This window comes from Centrocercus urophasianus, unplaced genomic scaffold, assembly GCF_019232065.1.
Source record: "Centrocercus urophasianus isolate 14NV4802_14NV808 unplaced genomic scaffold, USGS_Curo_1.0 seq_11, whole genome shotgun sequence".
Taxonomy (NCBI): Eukaryota; Metazoa; Chordata; class Aves; order Galliformes; family Phasianidae; genus Centrocercus; species Centrocercus urophasianus.
This window is the reverse complement of record NW_024884253.1, coordinates 40683062-40707803: the sequence shown is the minus strand read 5'-3', so window position 1 is coordinate 40707803 and position 24742 is coordinate 40683062. Positions and strand designations below refer to the sequence as shown.

Genomic DNA, 24742 nt, shown 5'->3' with positions numbered 1-24742 from the left:
GAGGTATGGAAGCAAGAGACCCTCATGCAATTATCCGTTCAGTGTATTCATTAGCTCACAGACTCTTAAGTAGTACTCCAATGCTATTTTTTCATAACTAGGGGGAAGAAAATATTAGGATTGTCATTAAAATGTTTTTTTTTTTTTTTAAGTATATATATATTTTTTTTTACTGTGATAAATAAACTAAAAGTTACAAATGGAGAGTACAAGGGGGAGGGGGTAGAAAAAGGCATCCTAGTTAAGGTTTTCTTAAATTAATCTTTGTTCTGATAAAGAAAACTTAATCAAGTGCCTGAGACATGGTTTTCAAATTAAGTAGTTCTGAATTGCAGAATTTGTGCTTTTCAGTTAGGACACGAACAGTTCTTTAAATAACAGGCCTTTGTTTAAAGGGTTAGATGAAGAGAATTAAATTCATAGGGTGTATGAACTGCAGCCCAGGCGACATGTCCAGCAGTAAAATAAGTCCGCACAATGGGCAATTGTTTGCTCCGGCACGGTCAGCCTGTCTAACACACTCCACGTCTCAGTTTGTCATTATACCCTGAATGTGTTCTCTTCATACTGTGGTATTTGAAATCTGCCCTGTGGGTTTGGTTAAACTTTCTGTAGTAGTGTTATGCATCCTGCTTGTTGGTTTCATTGTTGTTCAGTGAAGATGATCTTCCATATCCCTCTGTCTGGCCATTGTTCCCACAACCAGTTCAGTGCAGCTTCCTCAGCACAAACTGCTCTCCCTTCTCCATTGTCCAGAATGGGGGACTGCTGATGTTTGCGTACTCTTATTGTTTCCTTCCCATTACTGTCAAACACACGTGGTAATACTTGGCTCGTTGACTGACTCTACAGAGTAGGATGTGATGTTGTAGAGAAGGGGACAGGGCTACCCAAATTTTCTCACTTGCAGGGAGGAGCTGCCCAGGTGTGCTGAGGGGCCTGTACTCAGGAAGAGAAACAGGGAATCCTCCACAGTGAGTAACCCCGCATTCAAGTGCAGTTTCCTTCGTAGCTGTGTCCAGTACAGTGTAGTTTTCCTCTTCTGTTCTTTCCACTTTGCCCTCTGGAATGTTCCCAGTTCAGTTCTGTTCCCTTTTCTCCCTTGTGTTTTGGTGTATTCTTATTTGACTTTGTTCCTTTTCTTTGTTGTCTTTTCAAAGGTCAAACTTTCAATTTTCTCCTATATGTAAATCTCTTCTCATCCTCATCTTAATCTTCAGTGTCACTTTTCCATTGTGCTTTGTGGTTCTGTCCATAATATGCCATACCATTTCTCTTGCACTGCTGTGCCGTGGCCCTTTTCTCTTCACAGTACTTTTAGTACTTACTCATTGTCATATTCTTTCCTATCCACTTTTCCTTCTCCTTTCAAATCACCTTTCAGTTTTCCTTTCCTGACAGGTCCCTTTTGAATCTTGCCTATTGATGTACACGAGATAAGCTCAGTTCAGCTCCCAGACCTTTTCTAGTGCAGCCCTTACTTCTGCATTTTTCTTTGTGGAGCTGAAAGTTAAAGAATAAGAAGCTCATCTGCAACAAAAGAACCAAAGGATTTGGTAAACTGTATTTTGGTTGAGAAAGAGAACAGGCAGCAGGCTAGGGTTATAAAATGATGGAAGTGGGCAGTGCTGGTCAATTGGTAGTGAGCAAAGAGGCTTTGGCTTCTCTGCTTCTCTGTATGAGCTGTTTGAATTACAGCCCTGATTGGCTCCCTTCACAGATTGCTGAACTAGTGTGATATGATTTGGTGGTGGCTCCAGTTTCTGGTGGGCAGGTATCCACACAGAAGTAGCAACTTGCACAATTGCTTGTCTTTGTTAACTACTAGAAAGAAGCTCAGGATCAGGCAAGACTGGAAACTGAACTGGTGTCTTGTTTACCCGTGGTAGAAATTCAGGTTCTGGCTGAGATAATGTTGGTGAGATGCTCTGGGAAGCTTGCATTGCTGTTGCCTGTGCTGCACCTTTTACTGCTGATTGAAAGGTTTCCTTTTCCAGGGCTGTCAGTCTGGCACGTCACCTGAGCAGAAGAGTGGCTGTTTGTTTAACAGCTTAAAAATGATTGGGACAAAAGGAAGTGGGGAACCAGAAAATTCTGTACAAAATGAGTGTATGTGAAAAGAGGAATGAGTTACTTTGGGCTTGATTGGAGAAGGCAAAGGAGTGGAAAACTGAGTTGAACTGGAAAAATACATTGCTCTCTGTCATGTAGCATCTTGTGTGCTGTGACTGTTCTGACTACTTCATTTTTCACTGTTTTTAGAAACAAAGAACGTTTTGCCCTAGCAGAGTCAATTCTCTTTTTTTGTTTCTGAGGTGACAATAAAGCCTAAGTGTCAAATATTCAAGTGGCCTCAGATGGTTCTAAAGTAATTAAAAAAAAAAAAAAAAAAAAAAAAAAGGAGGGGGGGAGGAGAACATGTCCTGTTGTTTCTCGCTTTTTGTTTTATTTTCCCTTCTCCTTGAAAGAAATTCTGTTGCTCTGCGATCAAATCAGTTGCATATTTCAACTCTTCGTATGAAACCTGGTAAGAATCTTTCCCAGGTGATACAGCAGATGAGGCACACAAGAAGCAAGTAACCCTGAGTCTTACTGCAGTTTCTTGGATTGTATCTGGCCTTCCAGCAGACAAAGGACTCCGATCTCAAGACTAGCATTCCCTGCCTTTCGCATGTGACTGTACATGAACTGCATGGTTTATAACCTTACAGATCTGCAGGACAGCTGTCATGTCACTTATACATTTATTATTTATTTTCAGGCATTGGAAAAGTATCCCAACTCACCAATGACCGCAAAACAAATACTGGAAGTCATTCAGAAAGAAGGGCTAAAAGAAACAAGGTCAGTGTTTATATGTTCTGTATTTTTACTGTCTCCGTGAAAACTGTTTAGGAATGGTTCACAAAACACAATGTGCTCATTAATGGCTGAATTAATTTCCAGTACCAAGTTGGGAAATACAGCTGATGGGTTTTGTTTCTTAGTCCAAAGCTTTTAAAACGATAAGTGGCTGGCTTAACTGTGTACCTGTCTAATAGCCTCTATAGGCCAGCTCCAGTCTAATGGCTTCTTCAGAAAGACAGTGGGATCTGATCAGAAAGACCAGTGATGCTGTTTAGTTTTGCCTGGAGACCCAGGCTTAGCACCATTAAGCTGTTAGAGGTTAGGTGGATTATCCAAAGCCTGTGGAACTCGAGTGGCCTTCCATTGCCTCCATTACATTTTGAATCAGATAACTATGATTTGCTTCAGATGAGCATGCCCGTTTCCTTTTCCTCAAAAGTGATCTAGGATTCTAGTGACCCACAAGTGGAAACGTGGGCAAGAAATAAAATAAGGAAAAACTGCTTCGTGATGGTCTTCCACACGATGCAGTTTCCTGTCCTCCAAATGATGCAGTAATATTTCACTGTTCTAATAAATAATTTTAATCATTACATGTTGCTGTCTCAAAGCAAAAGGAGACATTTGCTTTTATTTTAATTTTTTTTTAATTAAAATAATTACATTATTTTATTATGTCACGTAAAATGTAGGAAGAGAGAACTTCAAAGGCTTTGTAAAGTCGTAATAAAGCATTATGTCCATTACTTCTGAATTTTTATTTTGTTGAACCAGATTTAACAATGGGATATATTGTTACTGAATTTTGTTATTGTTCCTAAGAAGCAGAATACTCAGAGTGGTCATTTGCAGAGCATAACCATGTACTGCTTTCTTTGTATCATTGTAACACGCTTATGATATCTGTATGTTGGTGAAAGTGCAAAAGAGATGGTGTGCAAGTTGATTTTCCCCCTTTTTACAGATATAACATGCATTAGTTCTTGCTAAGAAGTTTCTTGAAGTATATTTGGCAATACCAAGGAAACAAGGGAATGAAAGCTTTTGAAAATGAATGTCCAGACATGTGTTATGCTGCAAAGATTTGCATACTGAAAAAAAAAAAGACAAATCTGTTTTTATTAAGATACTGTTTTTTCACAGCAGTGAATAGATTGCTTTCTTCTTACTTCCTGTGATATGAGACAACTGTATGGTAGCAGCTTGCATGCCTGATAATAGTATTTCTTTGTGATTTTAAGAGTTCTTGTTTCCCCAGACAGTGCATAAATAAAATTTTGTGTGCAAAACCTATGGGAAGCAGTGAAGGCAGCATTTTTATATGTTTTAAATATAGAAAATGTAGAATTGTTGCTGAATAAATAATAGGATAAAGATTCCTTTATAAAGCATCAAAACCAGAGATTCTCTTTCGTTGCCTAAGTATTTTAGTGACTGAGGATTGTAGGCAAACAGGAAGGAATTTGAAGTTCATAGTGACCTGATTTTTATTCATGGTATACGCTGGTGTATGTGAATATGCAGTTTATTGCAGGATGCCATATGTGGCAATGGGTATGTAGACAAGTGAAAAAGGATACAGTTGAACATTCCTTATTCAATATGTGAAAAATTGTATGAAGTTGCGTGCATGTCATTCTGCATTGTTTAGTGTAGAAAATCTAAATTGTGCAAGTTTAATAAAGAAAGATATTGATTCTTTATTTTTAATTTTTAAAGTGCTTAGTTTCTCATTTAGCTTCTGATTTTATTCAAGAGTTGTGTGTCTGTCACATTTTAATATTAGTTAAGCACAAACTTGCAAAGTTGTCCGGATGCCTATCTCCTAGTAAGGACATACACATATTTTGTTCGTTGGGCCTTTGCACTTAAGGACTGTGAAAGCAAAATTTTACTTAAGTCTAAGTCTCCCTCTCACTTTATCAAGCTCTGCAGTTTCTTTCAGTGTATTTCTACCAGTATGGTACCTTTGTCATTACTGAAGTTATTCCTTCTCGGTCTTTAAGCTGCAGCCAGCTTAAAGACGACTGAAGAATATAGATTTTATGACATGCAGTCACGTAGTCATAAGCCTTAGAATGGAGCTAGCACATTTTATTCTGTAATGATTTGTGTATTTTTCCAAGTCTGGACTTACGCCAGCAGTATGTTACTACATTAATATACTGTGCTAATTCCTTTATACTGATTATCTTTGTCAGTAGAACCTTGGCAATCCTAAATGAAGTTCTTCAAAAATTCTTGTTTCTGCTGTTCCATTTATAGATGAATGAGATTAGTTGGCTTAGTCATTCTTCAAATATATTGCAGCAGTAATTAATCTAAAGCTTTTTGCTGTGATAGTAAAGCTAAATGAATAACATGAATTTCAGCAATTTCATTGTAGTCATTACATGTAATCTTTAAAAATACACTATCAGACTCTTCAGGCTTTTCTTTTGTTTGTTTGCAATAAAGACATCCAAGATCTACATTTGTATTTCACTACTGAAATTGTTAAATGCAATAGGAGGAAAATTTCAAAGTTGCAAAGCAGATATAAGTTAGGAGTTAAAATCAAAAGCTACTAATGTAATGTGAGAGGTCATACACTTAACTAGGTTCACATATCTTGGGATGTATGGCTCAGTTTTGTTTTTTAAATATCTTCCTGCTGTGATGGCCGGTTGGCAAATGATCAGCTGGCTGGCAGTTCTTTTGCTATCTAGAAGTATTAAAAATTTGCATGGTGAACCTTTTGGGGATGTAGAAATACATGGTGTTTTTGGGGTGAAGTGGAGGCAAGTGAGAAATATTTATGAATATATGCTTACCTATCGGTTGCCTCCAGACAACAAATTTAGCCATGGTTTCCACAAGGCGGAAAGCTCATGCCAAATAGAGTGTTGTGACCTAGAGTTCCTGTCCAAAAATGTGGCTGTTCAGATCTCCATCTGCAGGGAGTGCATGAGCCTTTTGTTACTGGTGAAGGGCAGCAGTGATACCACCTGTGTGAAGTGTGAGCAGGTGGAAGATCCGCTCAGTATGATGGCAGAGCTCAAGGAGGAGAGGGAGAGGTTAAGAAGCATCAGGAAGTGTGAGCAAGAGATAGACTGGTAGAGTAAGTCCTTGCTGCGCCTGCAAGAAAGGTGATACATCCCAAACAGTGATGACCCCCTGCCCTGTCACTGTAGGGCAGAGAGAAGGGGCCTAAAAGACGAGGAGGACTGGAAACAGGTCCCATTTTGGCATTGCATGGAGACCCCTTCCCTATCTACCTCTGTTCCCTAAGAATTCCTCCATAATAGGTTTGAGACTATGCAATTTGAGGGAGAGGTAAGGGAGGATCATAGAATCACAGAATGCCTTGGGTTGGAAGGGTCACCAAGAATCATCAAGTTCCAATCCCCTGCCACAAGCAGGGCCAACAACCTACAGATCTGGTTCTAGACCAAGTTGCCCAGGGCTCCATCCAACCTGGTCTCGAACACCTCCAGGGATGGAGCATTCACAGCCTCTCTGGGCAGCCAGTTCCAGCACCTCACCACTCTCTCTGTAGAGAACTTCTCCCTGACATCCAATCTAAACCTTCCCTCCTTCAGCTTAAAAACATTCCGCCTTGTTCTATTGCTATCTACCTGAATAAAAAGTTGATTCCTCTCCTTTTTATAATTTTCTTTGAAATACTGGAAGGCTACGATGAGGTCTCCTTGCAGCCTTCTCTTTTCCAGGCTGAATCCAGGCTGATTAGACCATTGTGAGACAGTTTAGTTTTACCATACTGATAATGTGTTGTTGCGCTAGTAATCCTCAGCCTGTCTTTGTAGGGAAGGTGCTCCAGCCCTCTGATCATCTCAGCCCCTCCTCTAGACCCTCTCCAACAGTTCCACATCTTTCCTGTATTGGGGCCCTCAGACCTTGATGCAGTACTCGAGATAGGGCCTCAAAAGGGCAGAGAAGAGAGGGACAATCACCTCCCTATCCCTGCTGGCCACCCCTGTTCTGATGGAGCCCAGGCTTAGTGAGCTACAAGAGCACAATGTTGGCTCATGTTCAATTTTTCATCCACCAGGACCTCCAGGTCCTTCTCTGCAGGGTTACTCTCAGGTTCTTTTCCCAGTCTGTATACATATCTGGGATTACTCTCACCCAACTGCACAACCTTGCTCTTTGCTATGCTGAGGTCCCAGAGGTTTGGAGGCTTGCTAGTGTGACTCCCATCTACAAGAAGTGTAGGGAGGATTTGGAAATCCTGGCTTTTATCCGAAATAGTATTGCCAGTAGAAGCAGGGAGGTGATCGTCCCTCTGTACTTGGGCCAGTTGAGGCTCTTGAGTTCTGTGTTCAGTCTTGGGCCCTTCACTACAAGAAAGATACTGAGGCCCTTGAGCATGTTGAGAGAAGGGCAGCAAAGCTGGGGAAATTGGAACACAAATCTTACGATGAGTAGCTGAGGGAACTGGGATTATTCAGTCTGGAGAAGAGAGGAGGCTCAGGGGAGATCATATAGCTCTCTATACTACCTGAAGGGAGATTGTGGCAAAGTGAGGATTGGCCTCTTCTCCTGTGTAACTAGCAATAAGACGAGAGGGAATGGCCTCAAGTTGTGTAGGGAGAGATTCAGGTTGGATATTAGAAAAAAAATTCTTCGCTGAAAGAGTGATCAGGTGCTGGAACAGGCTGCCCAAGTAGGTGGATGAGTTCGCCATTTCTGGAGGTGTACAGGAAACCATTTAGATTTGGCACTAAGGGGCATGGTTTAGTAGAGAAATATTGATGGTAGATGGACGGTTGAACTAGATGATCTTGGAGGTCTTTTCCATCCTTGATGATTCTGTGATCAGCTCTAACCTTAGTGTTTTCTTCTGCAGTTCTGTGACCCTGCTGATGATTGTCTGTCTTGTATTTTTGATGTTATTGTATAGGTTTAGAATTCCTCCTTTGTTTTAATAAATTGTTTTCAAGTTTTCTACGTATGTTTTTCAATATGTTTTATTAAGATTGCTTTATTGTGTAGTCTTGCATTTAGCATGCTTGCATCTCTTCCAAATTTAGCATTGCTTCTGTATTGGAGCTTGTTTCCTTTTGTAGCATTATCTTTTCTCTCCTTTGCTTATGGAAATTCCAAGAGAAACAATGTCAAAAGGCTTACTGGATTTGAGGTAAATGATACCCTCTCTGTTTCTCTCTCTACAGAGTCTGCTACTGTGTCAGAAAGGATATTTCTCACGGATTTGAAGTAATTTATTCTTGACAGATATATGTATTACTCAATTTCTTATCTCATGAATGCTTCCAGATTATTTTTATTCCGTATTTGGGAGAATTGAGATTAAATTGTTGTCTCTAGCTCCCTGCCCCATCTTCTTTCCAATTTTTAAAGCTAGTCACTAAATGTTTTCCAGTCTTTTGCAATCACTGCTGCCTTTTAGAATTTCTCAAAAATAGCTATTAATAATTCTGAGGCTGATCCAGCCAGCTCTCAATACCTTATGGCAAATTTAAACAGACTTAACAACATATAACATTTTTGTTATGTTTGTTGTTTAATCCATTTTTTTTCTGTTTGGTATTATTTTTGGGTTTTTTTAGGTGTGTAAGCATTACATCTTTCTAATTATGTGCCAACAAAGAAAAGACACTGATGCTCCTATGTTTCAGGGATGAGTGTATAGTGCCACTCTCTTCACTGAAGAGCAAGCCAGTCCTATTGATTTTTGCACTTACAGAAATGTCCTTTTGCCTCATGGATGAAAAAGAGATCTCGCACATCAGTTCTCTGAGCTGCCTGAAGTTTAATTTTTTTGAAGCTCATTTTCTTCATTTTGTGTTCTTCCTTATTTTCCTAACATTAAAGAATTATTCCTTCGTGAATGCTCCATCTTCCCCACTGATTTGAATCAAACCTACTGCTGCCTTCCTTCCTGACAGCTTTTAAACTCTTCTATTTAAGGATTTTTATCCTTAACACAGTCCAGGAACTTGCCAGATGCTTTGCTGTGCCTGTGCCATTTTATTTTATTCTCCCCCCTCCAAGGGATGCCAGCGGAGTCATAGCGGTGTATTTAAATAGGTCATGTGCTTTAAAAAAAAAAATTGCTGATTCTCCCAGAAAACAAAGCTTCTCTCTTGAGTTCACCTGATTTCTTCTTCTAAAAAATTCTGATCTTAATACCATCTTTGTTTTTTTTTTTCCCCTTTCTTGTCATTACCCAGAAATTGCCCGTAGGAGCATGAGAAATGATCTAATCCCTTCTCTTTAGGGTAGTACACTTCAGGGAGGCTAGGGCCAACAGAAGACATTTTAAAAATATCAGGGAGATAAAAATAGGACAGAAATTACTATGAATTAAGTGTTTGGGTTAGGGAAGAGAAGACTGAGTTGAGACACACTAAGTCTTTGGATACATTAAAGATAGAGGAAAAAGTAAGGGAATACATTACTCTGCCTGTCTGATATGGACAGGACAGGAAACAAGGTCATTAAATTGTAGCAAGGAGAGATTGAGATTAGATGGTAAGAAGATTTTTTTCTAATAGGTATAACTGAGTTCTGTCATAAGCTATGAGAAATATGCGACTGATCTGTAGATCTCTCTGAAATCATTTTAGTTACTTATTTGTCAGAAATTTTGCAGAATCAGTTGATCCTACCTTGAATGAAGGATATGAACTAGTGTTTCCCTTGATACTTGTTTTTTTATGATTTTTTTCCAAATTGATTTGCAGTACTAAGGCAATATATATTGTGGGGGTCCCAGAGGAAAATATCCAGCCAAATTCTGATAAATGTGTGATGCTAATAGCCATAGATGATGTGTTAGCTTTTTTGTAGTTTCTTTTCCCCCTTGCTTGGTATGGCTGGGAAATTGACTTGTCCACTTTCATGTCTGGAAAAGATTTTCAGTACAAGTTAAAAGCCAATAAACTTTCAAAATGGAACAAGCAAAGTTTAATTTTTGAAGTCTAACTTTAGCCCACAGCTATGCTAGCTATTTATTTTCTTCCTCCATTAAACTCAAGAATGTAAACCCTAGAATGGGATGATTTCATAATAATTTTGCTGTTCAGCTGGGACAACTGACCCATCTTGTCATTTTCATAGTGGCATAGAACATCTAGGTTAGAAAAGACCTTCAAGATCATAGAAGTCCAACCATCAACGTGATCTAAAAAGACCCATCTGTAAACGATGTCCCTTAGTGCCATGTAGAAGTGTCAAGAAGAGGTTAACAACTCCTCTTCTTTGGCCCATTTTTCATTTACTGCTAAACTTCTTTCTTTTGACGTTTCTTTTTTGATCTTCATTTCAACTATAAGAATTACTGCATTAATTCTAATTTTTTTTTTCCTCTGCATATTTTGCATTTTCCTAGGCAAGATTAAGCTATCTATTGATTTATTGTTGTGACAGTAGACTTTCTGAAGAGTGAAAAGAGTTTCTTGCCACTGGCACTAATGCTGTTTCTTCTTCACATTGTTGATAATATCTATCATGAATTATATCATAAGACATTAAGTCTATTGAACCTAGAAAAGCAGCAAAGTATGACCCGAATAAATCTCAAAATACTCTTATTAGCTTTTCACTCTTTGTGCAGAAATATTAAACTGGTGGGTTAGATACTTTGAACTGCTGAGCAGTCATCAGTGGAGTGAAACACACGATCTGCAGTCTGTCTGTAGCTCTGAAGTGAGATCATGCTCCTGGAAATATTACCCTTACCTTTGAATCCTTTGATCTTTTTCACAGTGTCTCTTTAAGCCTTTGAATACTTCATCCTTAGAGCTATTGACTTAAAAATAAAACCCTTTCTGAATGTTGCAGTTTCTGTAAATAGGCTAAATGAGCTGGCTGCCTCTTCTGCTGTTTACCTTGAGTTCCTTGTTTTACTGCATATGCATGTAGACAGAAATTTTTACTTCCTTTCTTTGTGAAGTAATTCCAAGATGTCATTGTGATCTGTAATTATTAACAAGTCGTTGTTTTTATCTTTCACTTAGAAGGAAAAAAAAAAAATCAAGTGCTCTCTAATAACCACAGGCTCTTAAAAATTTCATTGGAAGAGCCACAGTTTTTTTGTCTCAAGACTTTGATCATTAAAGGAAGAGCACAGACAGTTAAAAGGCTTCTGTGGTTGTGTATGTCTAATAGAATTTACTTGGGAGCCTTTCAGCTGGAGGAGAGTGGTGGTTTGTCTTGAAGGTAGCTGTTCCCAGGAACGGGCAGAAAGGAAACTTTGATGGGAAAAGCGCAGGACAGCCGTTCACATCCTTTTGCCTGACAATGTGAGGTTTTTCCTTGTGCCTCTATAAACGTGACTTTTGTCTGCAGAGCAGTGAAAGAAACGATCTTTCAGTTTTACCTGTTTTTCATTTCAGACATTTCTTTTGAAACACATTTTTGTCCTGGTATAGCAGTGAGCCACTCAGTTTAGTAGGCTGTTGTGTTAATGACGTTTTACCATGTGAAAATCTCAGGCTTATTTCTTCTTGCCTTGCTGCTCCCAGCCAGCATCTTTTTTTCCAGAGATTTACTAACTTGGTAAAATTGGATGGGATTCCTCCCTGCTGCATTCCAAACGTGGAATTGTAACTTCTATAATCACCTTTGTGATTACAATCTAAGGTTTTGATAGTGATGTAGCCCTAAAATAACTATGGTAGTACCTCAGACCTAAAAAGCAGTCCTGTGGGTAGGTCTGGTAATTCCTGATTCCCTGACGTTGCATTATGATTGTTCTAAGGTGAATTTAAAGCTAGCTTGCTTATGTCTCTATAGTGGTCATCTTGTTTTTGTACTGATTTGGAAAACTGTCATTTGATGCCAATGAAATGGATTCAAAATCACAAATTCTCAAATATTTTCCATCAGCTGATTGCATAGATGACATGGTTTTTGTTAGTGATGGGTCCTTTGTATATATATTTATGTATAATTATATGAATTGTGTGTGTATATATTTCAAGTTGTTACATTAAGTGCATTTTTGTCTGAACCTCTTCATTTTTGCTCCGTATTTCAAATTTTAGAAATTGTGTGGTTTGTTTTTGTTTTAATGTCGTTCCTCTTCCTTTAATGGGACAATGGAGGGTCTCTATCTGGAGACATCAATAAACAGTTCAGTAAAATCAATGTTTGCTGAGATTACCTGTGTTGGTTTTGTGGTTTTTGTTTATTTGTTGTAATAATGCTTGTAGTAATGTGTACCCAAGATGTTACAGGCAAGCTAAAAATCATACTCATGTCAAATGCAAATGCCTTTGTTAGACTTACTGAGGTGTGCATATAATTTTGGAAATAATTTGATAAATAGCACAGTGTAAATAAGAAGAATTTTTTGACTATGACTCAATACTTTGGAGGACACTGTTTTTTTCTGTTAGGAATATTAATGGAGCATATATAAGAAGAGAGGATACAGAAGTGAAGTAAATTATTTCATAGTGAAATGAAGAGCTAAAAATATATGGTCTTCTGCCCTCCTATTTCTGATATTCTATGCAGTAAACTAGTGTTCCTGGTGCGCTATCTCTACAAGTTCGTGTCTACGTGCAGTCTGTTGTCCCAAGAGTTTCTGTTGCAGGAATCCTTCCCTTTTTCTCTAACTAGGTCACCAGTCCCATGGTCTCCAATTACCCCAGTCTGCTGTCATCTGTTTTCCCTTCTCATATATGATGGTCTCATTTGACCATCCTCTGTGCCTGAAATTTTTAAAGGCTACAGTTTTGACGTTGCAGATGTTAGCATTTAAATCGTAGTCTGGCTCAGGACCAACCAAGCTTTCTTATTTAGCTTGATTCCAGCATTAATTTTGAGAAAATAAAAGCCCAGTTCCATCATTCTGTTACTGCTGGGACCTTCAACATATTATTTAAGAACAGTTTAGAAAGGCTCATCTGACATCCCACTTATACGCCATCTCTGATTTGTCATTGTGTCAACGTTGGCGCTTGTATGCTTGGTTGAGATGATATTTCAGAACAGTTAGTTCTCCCTTTTGTTTTCTCTTTAAAAAATAAAAAATAAAAAATCTTATGTTATCGTTACATTTCCATCTATATTTATGCTCATCTAGTATTCAGTACTTCAGTTTTTCAGTAAGTGAGCCCTGGTATAATATTCTCTATCTGGCTGCTAAAACAAGCATTGTAACCTTCTTCCTTGGAAGTGATAGGAAATACTGCTGCTTAGTTTTATTTTATTTTTTTAAAGATCAGCAAAAAAGTGGTTTGTTTTAAATCCATTAGCAGCGTTCCAGAATGTGTTTGTAAAGATTGGGAAAATAGGAATCCAGTCTGTTAAAGACTTGCTTCCCTCTTTACTTCCACTCAAACCTAATCTGTATTTTCTCAAAGAGCGTTCATTATGCTAGCGCAGTGCATAAAGCTCTTTCATTTGTTTGACGTTCCACTGGTAAGGGAGAATGGGTCATATGATCATTAAATATTAAAGTTTAATAATTCAATGGAAGCATTGACATCTTATCTCTTTTACTGTAATAGGAAAAATGACGGTGGTTAAATTTTGTGATGTGATAAACATGTTTCAGCTTTTAACAGTCTGTATTGCAAAGATATTTTATCTTTTGAATGTGTGCCCAACTCTCTTTTATCATAGTCTACTTTGCTGAAATTAAGACATACATAAAATATATTAAAGCCATATTAATGATAATCTTTTTTTTTTTTTTTTAATACAAGAGGAAATCCAGCCACTTAATTGTAACAAATAATGGATAGCAATGCAGAGACTGATGTACTAGGTTTCTTTTTGTGCAATAAAAAGCAATGCTTCCCATTAGCGGACATTTTATTTTGAAGTAGGTGGGCATCAGTTGTGAAAAGTAAGTGGTGTAAATTTCTCTACAAATTCAGTGCTGGCTTTATTGCTTTATAATAAATTCCTTCTTAATGTATTTTTCTGTTTAATGCAAGAATTGATCTTGTATGTTGTTTTTCTGCTGCCATGCCTCTCAATGTAGACTGCTGTTGAAAGGATCTGAAAAGTGATAATATAGTTCAGGATGATGATAAGAGAAACCTGAGTTACAAATTGATGCTATTGTATGCATAAAATTAACATGAAGCACATATTTTGTCAAGGTGGGTTTCCCCCATTTTTCCTAGAAAATGTAACTTTTCTTTTAACACTATTTAAGTATGCAACATATGTTTTTTCAGCAGTGTTTCTATATACTAGAGAGCTGTTCTGCATTTAGTTTTGCTTCTCGTGTTCAGAAAGAGAAATTGCATAAGGATATCCAAGAGACACAGACAAGCTGAAAATAACCGGATACTTAGAGAAACTAGAAAAGTTTCACTAGATGATTAATCCATCCTCCCTGCCGTGCAAGCTATTTGGTGTTTTTCCTTTATGAATTGTATGCTTTCCTTAGCATAGTGCCTTATTAAGCATGATTTCTTTTCTTTTTAATGTTGAGGAGGTGAGGCCTTCCACATTCTACAGTGTTTTATCAGTCCCTTTGTGCAACCTTTGCCTGTGGCTGTATAAACTGAAGCTTCACTATATAGAAGATGGATAGATAGTGGTGTAACTTCTTTGGTTTCAGTACCTTTACCAGCCTGCTTTGCCAGCATCTTTCAACTTAAGAGGACCAAGGGCATAGAAGAGCTTTCCAGTCTACTGGAAATATGCATCTCCTATTGTCCAAGCCAAAACTTTCTAAAAGTTATTTGTGAAAGTGAGATTTGACAGAACGTGTTATTTTTTTTGTCATTGTTCTGAAATGAAGATCTGTCATATTGGAGATAAACTAGCATTTTTAAGTAAAAGTCTGAAACAAGACCTTCAAGAAAGCTGAATATCAGTCAGTGTTAGTTAGAAGCACAGTGCAAGAACTGTTGTTCACTAGTTATCGAGTCTGTTTGGCTCTCTTGTGCTTAGAAAAGGCAAGAGTAATCTTCTGTTTTTCCTTTAGGAACTTCTGGGCAAAAGAGATTCAACACATAAGCCTGGCAGTAGTAGCCATATATGTATCAAAGTTTGAACCACAGAATGCTATGAACACTAGCTCAAAGGAGTCATCTTTTGAATGAACTCTGTGGTAACATATTCTTTACAAAAAGAGTTTAAGCTGTTGAAGGCTTGAACCTGCAAGAAAAATTAGAGTAACCTAAGAAGCTGATTTTTCTTGCAGGTGCAGAATTAATTATTCTGGGTTTCAACCTATTAGTTACCAACTGAAATTTGTTTGTTGTGGACTCGATGATCTTTAAGGTCTTTTCCAACCTGAGTGATTCTATGATATATTTGGCATTTGATTTGGTTTCTGCTTTCCACTTTTGCATTGAAGGCTTAGTAATAAACAATAGATTTAAATACTGCTTTGAATTTCATTTATTCCACAGCTGACTTCTATTGTCTTTATTTCTAAGCACTGTGTCTTAAGGGACATACACAAAATGTCCCACAGAATGGTATAATCTGTTTTTTATGCTACTTCTAGTATTCCACAGAAACAAAACAAAAAAAAAAACAACCCAAACTTAAACTAAACTACAACACAGTCCATTCGTTACAGATTTTCTGCTAAGAATTCAGTAAATTGACAAATATTTATTTTCATTATAAGTGTATTTTTCACAGAGCAGAAGCATAGCCATTTCTGGCAGACTGAATTAAATGCATTTCACTTGAATGTGGAGGAAGAAAACATCATCAAGCTTTTTATGAAGGCATTATTTTCTAGTAATAATTTATTTTCTGGATAAGCTTTCCATGAATGTCTTCTGTATATTTCTGTAAAGACATAGGCATGTTTTTCAGTCTATGTGTAATTAAAACATTTATTAACTGAAGGGGAAATATATGGAAATATTTTTTCTCTTATTTTCTTCATATAGCTGAAGCTGGAGCTGAAAAATGTACTAGTTCTCTTAGTCGTGCACAATTCATTTAAAATTTTATCTTTTTATAGAGTGAGGGCTAAAAAAAGCCTCTGAATTCCACTGTCCAAGGACTGTAGCCACCATCAGGTATATTTGTTCAGCAAATCTGTTACAGACATGAATTTTTTTCCAGTCTAAGGTTGGTTGATAGCAATTCCATTTAATTTTATTTTGAGTTTCACAGCTAGTCTTCTTAATTACTATGAAATTAAATGACATGCACAGTCTTCATTTCAAAACAGAATTATTATGAAAAGTGCTTAAACTTCTTTCGGCTTATTTACCCTAGCATTATCTGAAAGAAAAATATGTTTTAAGCAAGATATGATTTTCTTTCAGGAGTGTGGAAAATTCCCATATTCTGTTTGTAATTCATATAATTTGTCAGCAAGACAGTCTGTCTTATGATGGCTGTGTGCTAAATCCAGTAGTTGTATGACTGGCAAATATTTACAGTGTTAACAAAGTACTATCAAGCAAAATGTATGTATCAAGTAAAAATATAAATAAAAGAAAAATACTGGAAGTACAAAAGTGTGTGCTTCAGTGTGTAAATGTACTTACAGACACGTGTTTCTACACGCAGATACATACACGCAGTTTACGTACATGCATGTAGAATTGCAACTCACAGAATTATATTCATATATATCCTCTGCGCAGCTTTTCTAGTAGTGAAAACTGTGTGGGAAAAAGTTCAAAGCATTACAAAGAATTGTTTTGCTGTTAGTTCTCCATACCTAAAATAAAAGAAGAGTACAGAGGTCTTTTGGCCCAATTTATTTTGTTTTCATTTTATTTTGCACCTCAGCGCAAAAAAAAAAGACCACAACAGTTACAGTCTCCAAAGTCAATGTGTTAAAGTAGTTTTTTAACAGCTGTGGCATAGAAAGTATGAAAATGTATTTTGATACATTTGCTAAACACAATCCTGTGAACAGTGAAAAATACCCAAGGTTGCTGAAAGAAAACATTTTTTTTTTGTATATTTGCAACTCCACTTTCAGTCAACATAAATGCATTACCTGGGGATTTTCAAAAGGATTGTATACAGTTGCAATCAGACATTCAAGTAGAAAAAAAAAAATTACCTCCTTACTAGACTTTTATAAACCATGTCTTAGCAGAGAGAAAAATCCCTCTCCACAGTCGTGCCTTATTCATGTCATTGTTTTTTTGCAGTACGTACCTTTGTGAGCAGCTGCTTTTAAGGATGAAGCATAGGAAGAATAAAATTAGATCAAAACCTGATGGGGCACCTTGAGAGCTCACTAAGAATTGCAACTACTTCCATCAAACCGGGGACCAATCAATGCATTAGTTTCACAAAAACAAGGGCAAATATTCCACTCAATAGTTCTGTGTTTTTGTTACCCTTTTTTTTTTTTTTCTTCAGTAAAAAATACAAAAAAAAAAAAAAAGAAAGAAAAAAAAGGAATCTTGTTACTTACATAAACTGTATGTTTTGTATGTGACCCAAGACAATTCATCTTCACTCAGTGTGGCCCAGGCAAGTTTGGACACCCACATTCTGTGTGGAGGAAATAAAACTGGTGACAGGCTGTAGCTGGAAGATTTTTTTTTTTTTTTTTTTTGCACTTTTGACATCACAGTGAATGTAACTGAGCATTACCAATCAATTCTTAGAGCTTGTACCTACTGGGTGTACAAATTAAATGGATTACTGCAGAAGCACTTAGAAAAAAGCCATTTGTATAAGGACAAAGATTAAAAAGGTAGGAGTTTGAGTTGATGAGATGGTTGATACTGTCAATTTAATATATTGTTTAATTCTTCATTAAAAATATTTTCATATAGTGACCGGGATGACTGATAGAAAACTTACTGATTTCTGATAAAGACTGAATTTTTCATGTGATGCTACATTATATTACATTTCTTTGACTCTTTCTTTGTACATATATCTCAACCCCTATATTCAAAGGAAAATTGTTAAGACTTCAGCAGAATTGAGCTCCTTTCAGGTAGAATGCTGTGCCTATCAAGTACGGCCAGTCTAAAACGTTAATGTATTTGTTTTAGTTATCAATGTTATGCCATTAGGAACTATTTGATGTTTACTATTGTTAGAACCTGAAAACTTTTTTTTCCTGTGACATTTTGAAATGAGATTGATTTTTTTAGTTACATGATTAATAGGAGTTTAATTCTGTCATTTCCAGATTTAATGAACTGTTCAGAGTCAAAAAAAAAAGAATATCTTCCACCATAAGATGAATTGCAGTGACAGCTGGATTAAGTTATAGCACAAAAATAAAAGTATCTGCTCAGTGCTTTGAGGGAAAGAAAAAAACATTTTGCTCTGCTGTTTTGCCAAATGGAACTCCCCCGTGCACACAAGCATAACTTAAATGTTTTACATCCACCCAAATACTTTAATTTGAACCAATACAGTAAATCTTACATTGCTATATTTTTTAAAGATACGGGATGTATCGCGATTGCCAGTTCTGTATTTATTTCAGGATTTGCAAGCAGACATAAATTCTTAACAAAAATATTTTAAAGAAATACTTGGCAATTATTAGGCTGCAGAATTATAGCAGATGCTTTTATTTTGATGTAATGTAAGGTAATATCTTTTTGCTTATAGGTATTATCTTTGAAGCAATGAGTAATTCTAGAGAACAGTAACTTTCTGTTGGAAGTCATCTTTATTTGTTTATGTGTATTCCCTTTCTCCTCATTCTTTACATCAGTTTTTTCCACCTCTCTTGGGGTTGATTAAAGCATACATGCTTAATACAGTAATACATACAAAAACATTGATACAACTTTTGAAAGGGAATTAATGTTTATTTTAATTTGTTCTTTTATGTTTTACAGTAGACTTCAGAAAATCACTTTTGATCTTTTCTTTGGTTAGTAGAATACGAACTAAAGATGTAGAAATAGATTGTTCATATTCATTCTAACTTCTGTTTTTTCTTGGATTGAGAACATTTTTTTTATTCTTAAAGTAAGTATTTGTCTGCTTAACTACCCCCTGCTTTGACATTTACTTCCAAAATTCTGAATTCTATTCTCTAAAAAGTCATGCCCAACTGAAAGTGAATAGAAAAGTAAAAGTAAATTGGAAAAAAAAATCAAAAAACCTGTGGGGGTTTCCCTGAATTTTTGGTTGTAAGAAGCGCTACCCTTTCTTCATCTTGAATAGACGTAAACAAAAATAAAATGAAAATTAGTGTTTTAGTTGTTTTTATTTCACAAAAAGATTTATTATTGTATGTTTCTGCTATAAAAGGTATAACTATTTTGAAGGTTTATGATACTATAGAATGAGAGAGAGAGAAAGGCAGGAGAGAAGAGGAGGAAAGAGAAAAGTAAGGGGAGATAAAGGAAGGAGAGGGAAAGGCTGAAGAGAGAAGATGAAAGAAGAGAAAGGTGAAGAAAGGGAGAGAAAAAGAAAAATGAAAAGGAAACAAAAATAAGAAAAGAGGGAAAGATGTCCATTGCAAGGTTTTGGTAGTGGATATCTGCAGGGGTGGCCTCGCTGTTCTTTGTTGGCTTTTTCCCTCCATTTTATATTAAGTCTTTGTTTTTCGCTACCCAAATCTATTTTAATGTGCGATAAGTTAAGTTGAAGTCAAATCTGTTTTGCGTCTGCTGGTAACTGGTAAGCAATCTCCCTGTCTTTACCCGAGTTTTTCATCCTCTCTTCTGCTTCCTGTCGAGAGAGTGAGTGAGTGGCTGGGTGGGCAGCTGTCTGCTGGACAAGGCTAGTCCATCACAAGTGGAAAGAGAGAGAAAGCAAGGGAGAAGAGAAAGGAGGAAAAAAAAAGAGATGAAAAAGGAAGAAAAAAGAAAAAGGATAGAGAAGTGAACCGAAAGAGAAGAGAAAGCATTCAGAAAAGGAAAAGAGAGCGGACCAATTAAAACATAAAGTAAGGAGGAAGAAGGAACAAAAGGAGAGAGCAAGAAAGAAGAGGAAGAGACAGAAGGGAGAAGAAAGAACAGAGAAAAAGGGAAGAGAAAATTGAGAAGGGTGAAATAATAAAGCGGAGAGATACAGAAAGAATGGGATAAGGGGGGAAAGAATCAAAAAGGAAACAAGAAGAAAGAAAAAGAAGAGGAAAAAAAAAAAGGAGGGAAAATGAGAGAGAAAAAAAACAAAAATAAATGTATGCAACTCCATTGTGTTCCAGGAATCTGTGCCTTCATACTGCTACCAGCAAAGTCAAAATTTTTAACTGACTGGGTGAGTTTATATACAGTAGTGGTATGTGGTCAGCAAGACCCTGAATATCACTTCCTACTAACTGAAAACAGTAAAATGCTGACGTTTAAATATAATTCAGTTTTGGTGGTATCTGTATCCATATATTCTTTTTAGTTTAAAAAAAAAAATCCATAGAAACTGTAGTAAATAAAAATGTTCATACTGATTCAGAAAACGATTACTCAGGCAGATGAATGGTGTGGCTGAAATGCCACAACATAGCAAGCTCCAACAGGCTAACATGTTGGCACATGTCGATTTTTAAGACTGGCCAAAGTTAATAAAACAATTTAATTAGGGTAACTAAGGCTTAATAAAATTCTTGCTAGTGAAAGTAAAGAAAGAAAAATAAATTATTTTAAGTTCTGCATAGCAATTTGTTTTAAAGCTTTCCTTTCAAGGAGAAACATATATATTTAATAAGGTAATCTCATATTACAGTCTAGTGGCTCAACGTTACGTAACTTATTCAATATTTAAGGATTTCTGAACTGAAAAAAAAATCCATAATTCTAATAAAATGTAAACAGTATTTTTAAACTTTGCAATAGTGAACTTTGCTCAGCAGCACTGGTGGATTTTTTCATTTGAATGGTTACATATTGCTGTAGTTCAACCCTTCTATCTGAAATACATTTGTCTTTTTAAGATTCAACTCTAATAGCAGTTAACAGTCTGTTCTTTTTTATTTGTTCATTTTTACTGGGGGGAAGGTAGATAGAGATGTCTGTAGGCGTAATTTTATAAATGTAGTTGCAATTGCTTTTAATGGTGGCAAGTGGAAAACTGCAGTGAAATCATGTGAGAGTAGGACACAACCTTAGGCTCAAGTGGAAGAGCTGAGGAGAGTATGGAGCTCCTTCAAGCTCACCTGGTAACCCCAGTGGAAACTGAGAGAAAGGGGGATTTCCACTAAAAATAGTAACTGTTCCATAGAGGTACAACTGTTGCTGGCATAACTTCAGGGTGATGCATGTTCTTGGCACAGCTGTGGTAGCACAGGCCCCTGCTGTGGCCGTGAGGGAAAGCTGGAGATTCTCCTCATTGGTCAGTGGAGGAGCATGGATGGAAGTTGTGGCTGCATCAGGATTGCTTTCTGGTTGCACCATGTGGAATAGGTGTCTTGCTCAGACTTCTGAACTAAATATGGCCCACAGTGATTTTCTGGCAACATTTTTCTGCCTCCTTCCCTTTTTCATTGTGCAGCAGAGTTAATGAAGCCTCTTCCAGATGCTGTATGGGCTTGCTCTGTGGGTGGTGCAGCAGCTCAGAAGTCCTGCTGTTCTTTTGCAATACAATGTGTCACTATTTTAAGACTGCAGCAGTGGCAACCAGTATGAGACTTAGCAGGTGTGGCAGCTTCCAGGCTTCCTCTTTAAGAAGCTTCAGTAAACATCTGGGAGCTGCTGCTTCCGGAACTTCTGGTGGTTCACTGCTGCATTTTACAGCCAGCCTCTGGAGGTGTTTGTCAGCTCTTATACACAAGCTTCTCTTCGCTACCTCCTTGTTAATTCTTATTATGAACTACCTGTGCATTTTGACTTCAGCTGACTTGATCAAGCAATGTCAAACAACTGTTTGATTAGTGTTTAAGGAGCAACAGTAGAATTATTAGACAAGAGTGCAGCTCCTAGAGCCCAGGAAACAGTAGAAGCTGAAACACACTGGTAGTTGTCAGAGAAGTTAGTACAAGAGGGATACAATGGGGCACAGAAAGTCAGCTCAGAATGATACGGGAATGATGGTACTGATGTGTCACAGTGTATGGTCAGCAGCACCTGTTCCTCATACATCAGAGGCCTTGACCTGAAGTGAACTCTGGATCTTAGGTTGCTTCAGGGAGTGCATAAAGCCTGTCCCTAAGATTGATGTTGCAGAGGGCTCTGGCCTTGCCCATAGGATGCGCACTCTGTTCAAGGTAGTGAGTTGCCAAGGAAAAAAGCTCCAAGGAATCTGTGCAGCATGATACAGATCAAACAAGAGATAATAGGATCTTTGCAAAAGCAAGATCCCGAGCCTCATAATATGGAGGAATAGCAGATAGAGATTATAATCAAGTAACCTGTGAATAAAAACTGTAGAGACTGGGAAACTGGAAATTTATGACTGCTGGCAATAGAAGGAAGATTCTCAGCTTGCAGAGAAGGACAGGCAAAATATCCTGGAAAGAGGTGCGCAGGATTGTCAAGGGAGACATCAGAGCCAGCTGAAGCCTCTCCAAATGTGTATATGAAGATGAGGAGCATTACGGCTATTGGAGACACTATCCTTTCAGAGACAGAGGCGCTCATCAACCAGCCTGGGGTAAAAAAAAAAAAAGGCCTACTACGGAAGCTGTTCTGTCCTCCTTGGTGAACAAGAATGGCTCATTCCAATCTTCAGGAAGTTGAATATGTATGGCAGAAGACTGCTAATGAGCAAGGGTAATTCCTTCTGTAGCCTTCTATGATCAGATGTCTAGTTCAGTGCATAAGAAGAGATTAGCAGATGTTGCTCCCATTAACTCAGCAAGACTTTTGACAAAGCCTGTCATATTGAACTCACTAAATTTTTGAGGCAGACTCAGGTGGATGTAGAACAACAATAACTTGGATGGAAATTTGCCTGGACTGTATGGCCCATGTTGTTTTTATCAAAGGTGCAAAAGCCACTTGGTGGCCACTTATTCAGGTGTTGATTCTGCAGCTATTATTGCTGCAGGTTTCTATGAAAGATCTGGATGGTGGGACAGAGTGTCTTCAGCGTGTTTGGATCAGCTGGGTTGATGTAACAGCAGGCTGGTCTGCTGTTCAGAAGGGCTGAGACAGTAGAGAAGTGTACTAACAGGAACCTTATCAACCTCAGTGAAGGCAAGAACAAATTCCTTCATCTGGAGCACAGTAGCTTATGCAGCAGCACAGAATCCTAGAACGGCATAGATTAGAAGGGATCTCAGAAGAACATCAAGTCCAACCTTCTGTGGAAAAGAGAGCCCAGGTGAGGCAATCTACCTTGCTATTCAGTCACATCTTGAAAACTGCCAGTGATGAGGATTCTTCTATATTGAGGCTATTCCAGTGATTGATCGTTCTCCCTATGAAAGATTCTTCCTGATACCAAGATGAAACCTTCATTCTGGTGCAGCTTGTACCTTTTCCCCATTGTCCTCTCTGGTGGCTCCTTGTGAAGACAGAGCCTTCAACCACTTTGTAGCCACCCTCCAAGTACGGAAGATTGTGGTGAAGTCCTCTCCTCACCTTTTTTCTTGGCTGAAAAAAACCCAACTTCTTCAGTCTTCTCTCATAGAGCAGGTTCTCAAGCCCTGGGACAACATAATCACAGAGCCCAGTATAGGCTAGAATCTGTGTGCTGGAGAACAACCTTACAGAAAGGGACCATGGTGGTGGATAACAAACTGAACATGAGAAAGCTTCTGCAGCAAAAAAGGTAAATCATATCCTGTTGCATCCTGGGGGGCAATGCAAGAAAAAATAGAGATATGATCCCACTCTGCTCAGAGCTTGTCAGGCATTATACAGAGTATTGTTTTCAGTTCTGTTTGACACAATTCAGTGCATGTTGGGAGCTAACTGGCTAGAAAGCAGCTTTGCAGAAACTTCCCTGGGAGTCTGGTAGTTAACAGTCCGAATGTTAGTGAGCAGTGTGCCCTTGCAGCAAAGAAGGCCAAACCCACTTTGGGCTGTGGTAGCAGGAGCATGTATGACTAGCAGGTCAGATAGACTGATCCTTCCCCTCTGCTTGGAGCTTGTGAGACCACATCTTGAGTGCTATGTCCAGCTTAGGGTCTCCCAGTACAGGAAAGACATTGTCATGCTGAAGCAAGTCCAGTAAAGGTCCACCAAGATGGATGGAGACCAGAGATGTAATGTATGAGGAGAGGCTGAGAGCAGGGCTTGTTTGCACAATGAAAGGGAAGACTTGTGGAGATTTCATGGCAGTCCACAGCTAACTTATGGGAGGGTGTAGAGAAAACAGGCTTTTCTTGGAGGTTGTGCAGTGGTAGCATGAGGGGCAACAGACAAGCTAGAACATGGAAAATTCTTATTTGATACTAAGAAAAATATTTTCCTAGTGAGAGCAGTTAAGCATAGGAGGAGGTTGTCCAAAGAGGTTGTGAGGATTTTGTTTTTGGAGATTGCACAAGACTGAGCTGGACAGATCCCCATCCAAGTGGCTGTGTTTTGAGCAGAAAGTTGGACTGGATGACTTCTGGAAGTTCCTTCCACTGTACATTAGCTCTGATGATGTGAGTGTGTGAACCTTGGTGCAGCTCAATGTTCTATTAAACAGCTGTGTGTATTTTGCATTTGACTAACCAGTAATATGTTGATAACACACTCAAAATATTGCTAAAACGGTACAGAGAAAGTTGTTGTGGAGGCTGGCCAATTAAAAAGCCAAATCAAATAACAGAACTTGGGATAAATTCACAGAGGTCCCTTGTGTAGTATGATTAAATTTTAGAGAACAAAAGGCATTTGTGATTACTATGTCGTGTTCAGCATAGTCACTTTACTTTCCACATTAACTGTATTTTAAGAGTAAGCTTCAACCAACTTGAAGCCAAGAATATTTGGAAGGCTGTTTTTTCTTTTTTCTTTTTTTTTTTTTTTTCCTTCTATGCATTGCACATTTTGTGGCAATGTTTTTCTTGGGCTCAGACCATTTCTGATTGTAGAAGTCATTACTTCATTTTTCTAAACATATGTATTTAAAATCCACAAGGGCTTGTGAAATCTGATACTAAAATAAGACATCGTGTATA

The 24742-nt window shown here is 37.7% G+C and overlaps 1 protein-coding gene across 1 annotated transcript in view; it reads left to right on the top strand.

The window, feature by feature from the left end:
• Nucleotides 1-449: 449 nt before the first annotated feature.
• The window catches only part of ASXL3 (ASXL transcriptional regulator 3), a 105081-nt gene continuing 80788 nt past the window's right edge, over nt 450-24742 (top strand). The window contains exons 1-4 of the mRNA XM_042835876.1: nt 450-502; nt 911-974; nt 2762-2844; nt 5919-5921. Coding sequence (XP_042691810.1) covers nt 450-502; nt 911-974; nt 2762-2844; nt 5919-5921 — 203 coding nt within the window. The remainder of the gene's footprint in view (nt 503-910; nt 975-2761; nt 2845-5918; nt 5922-24742) is intronic.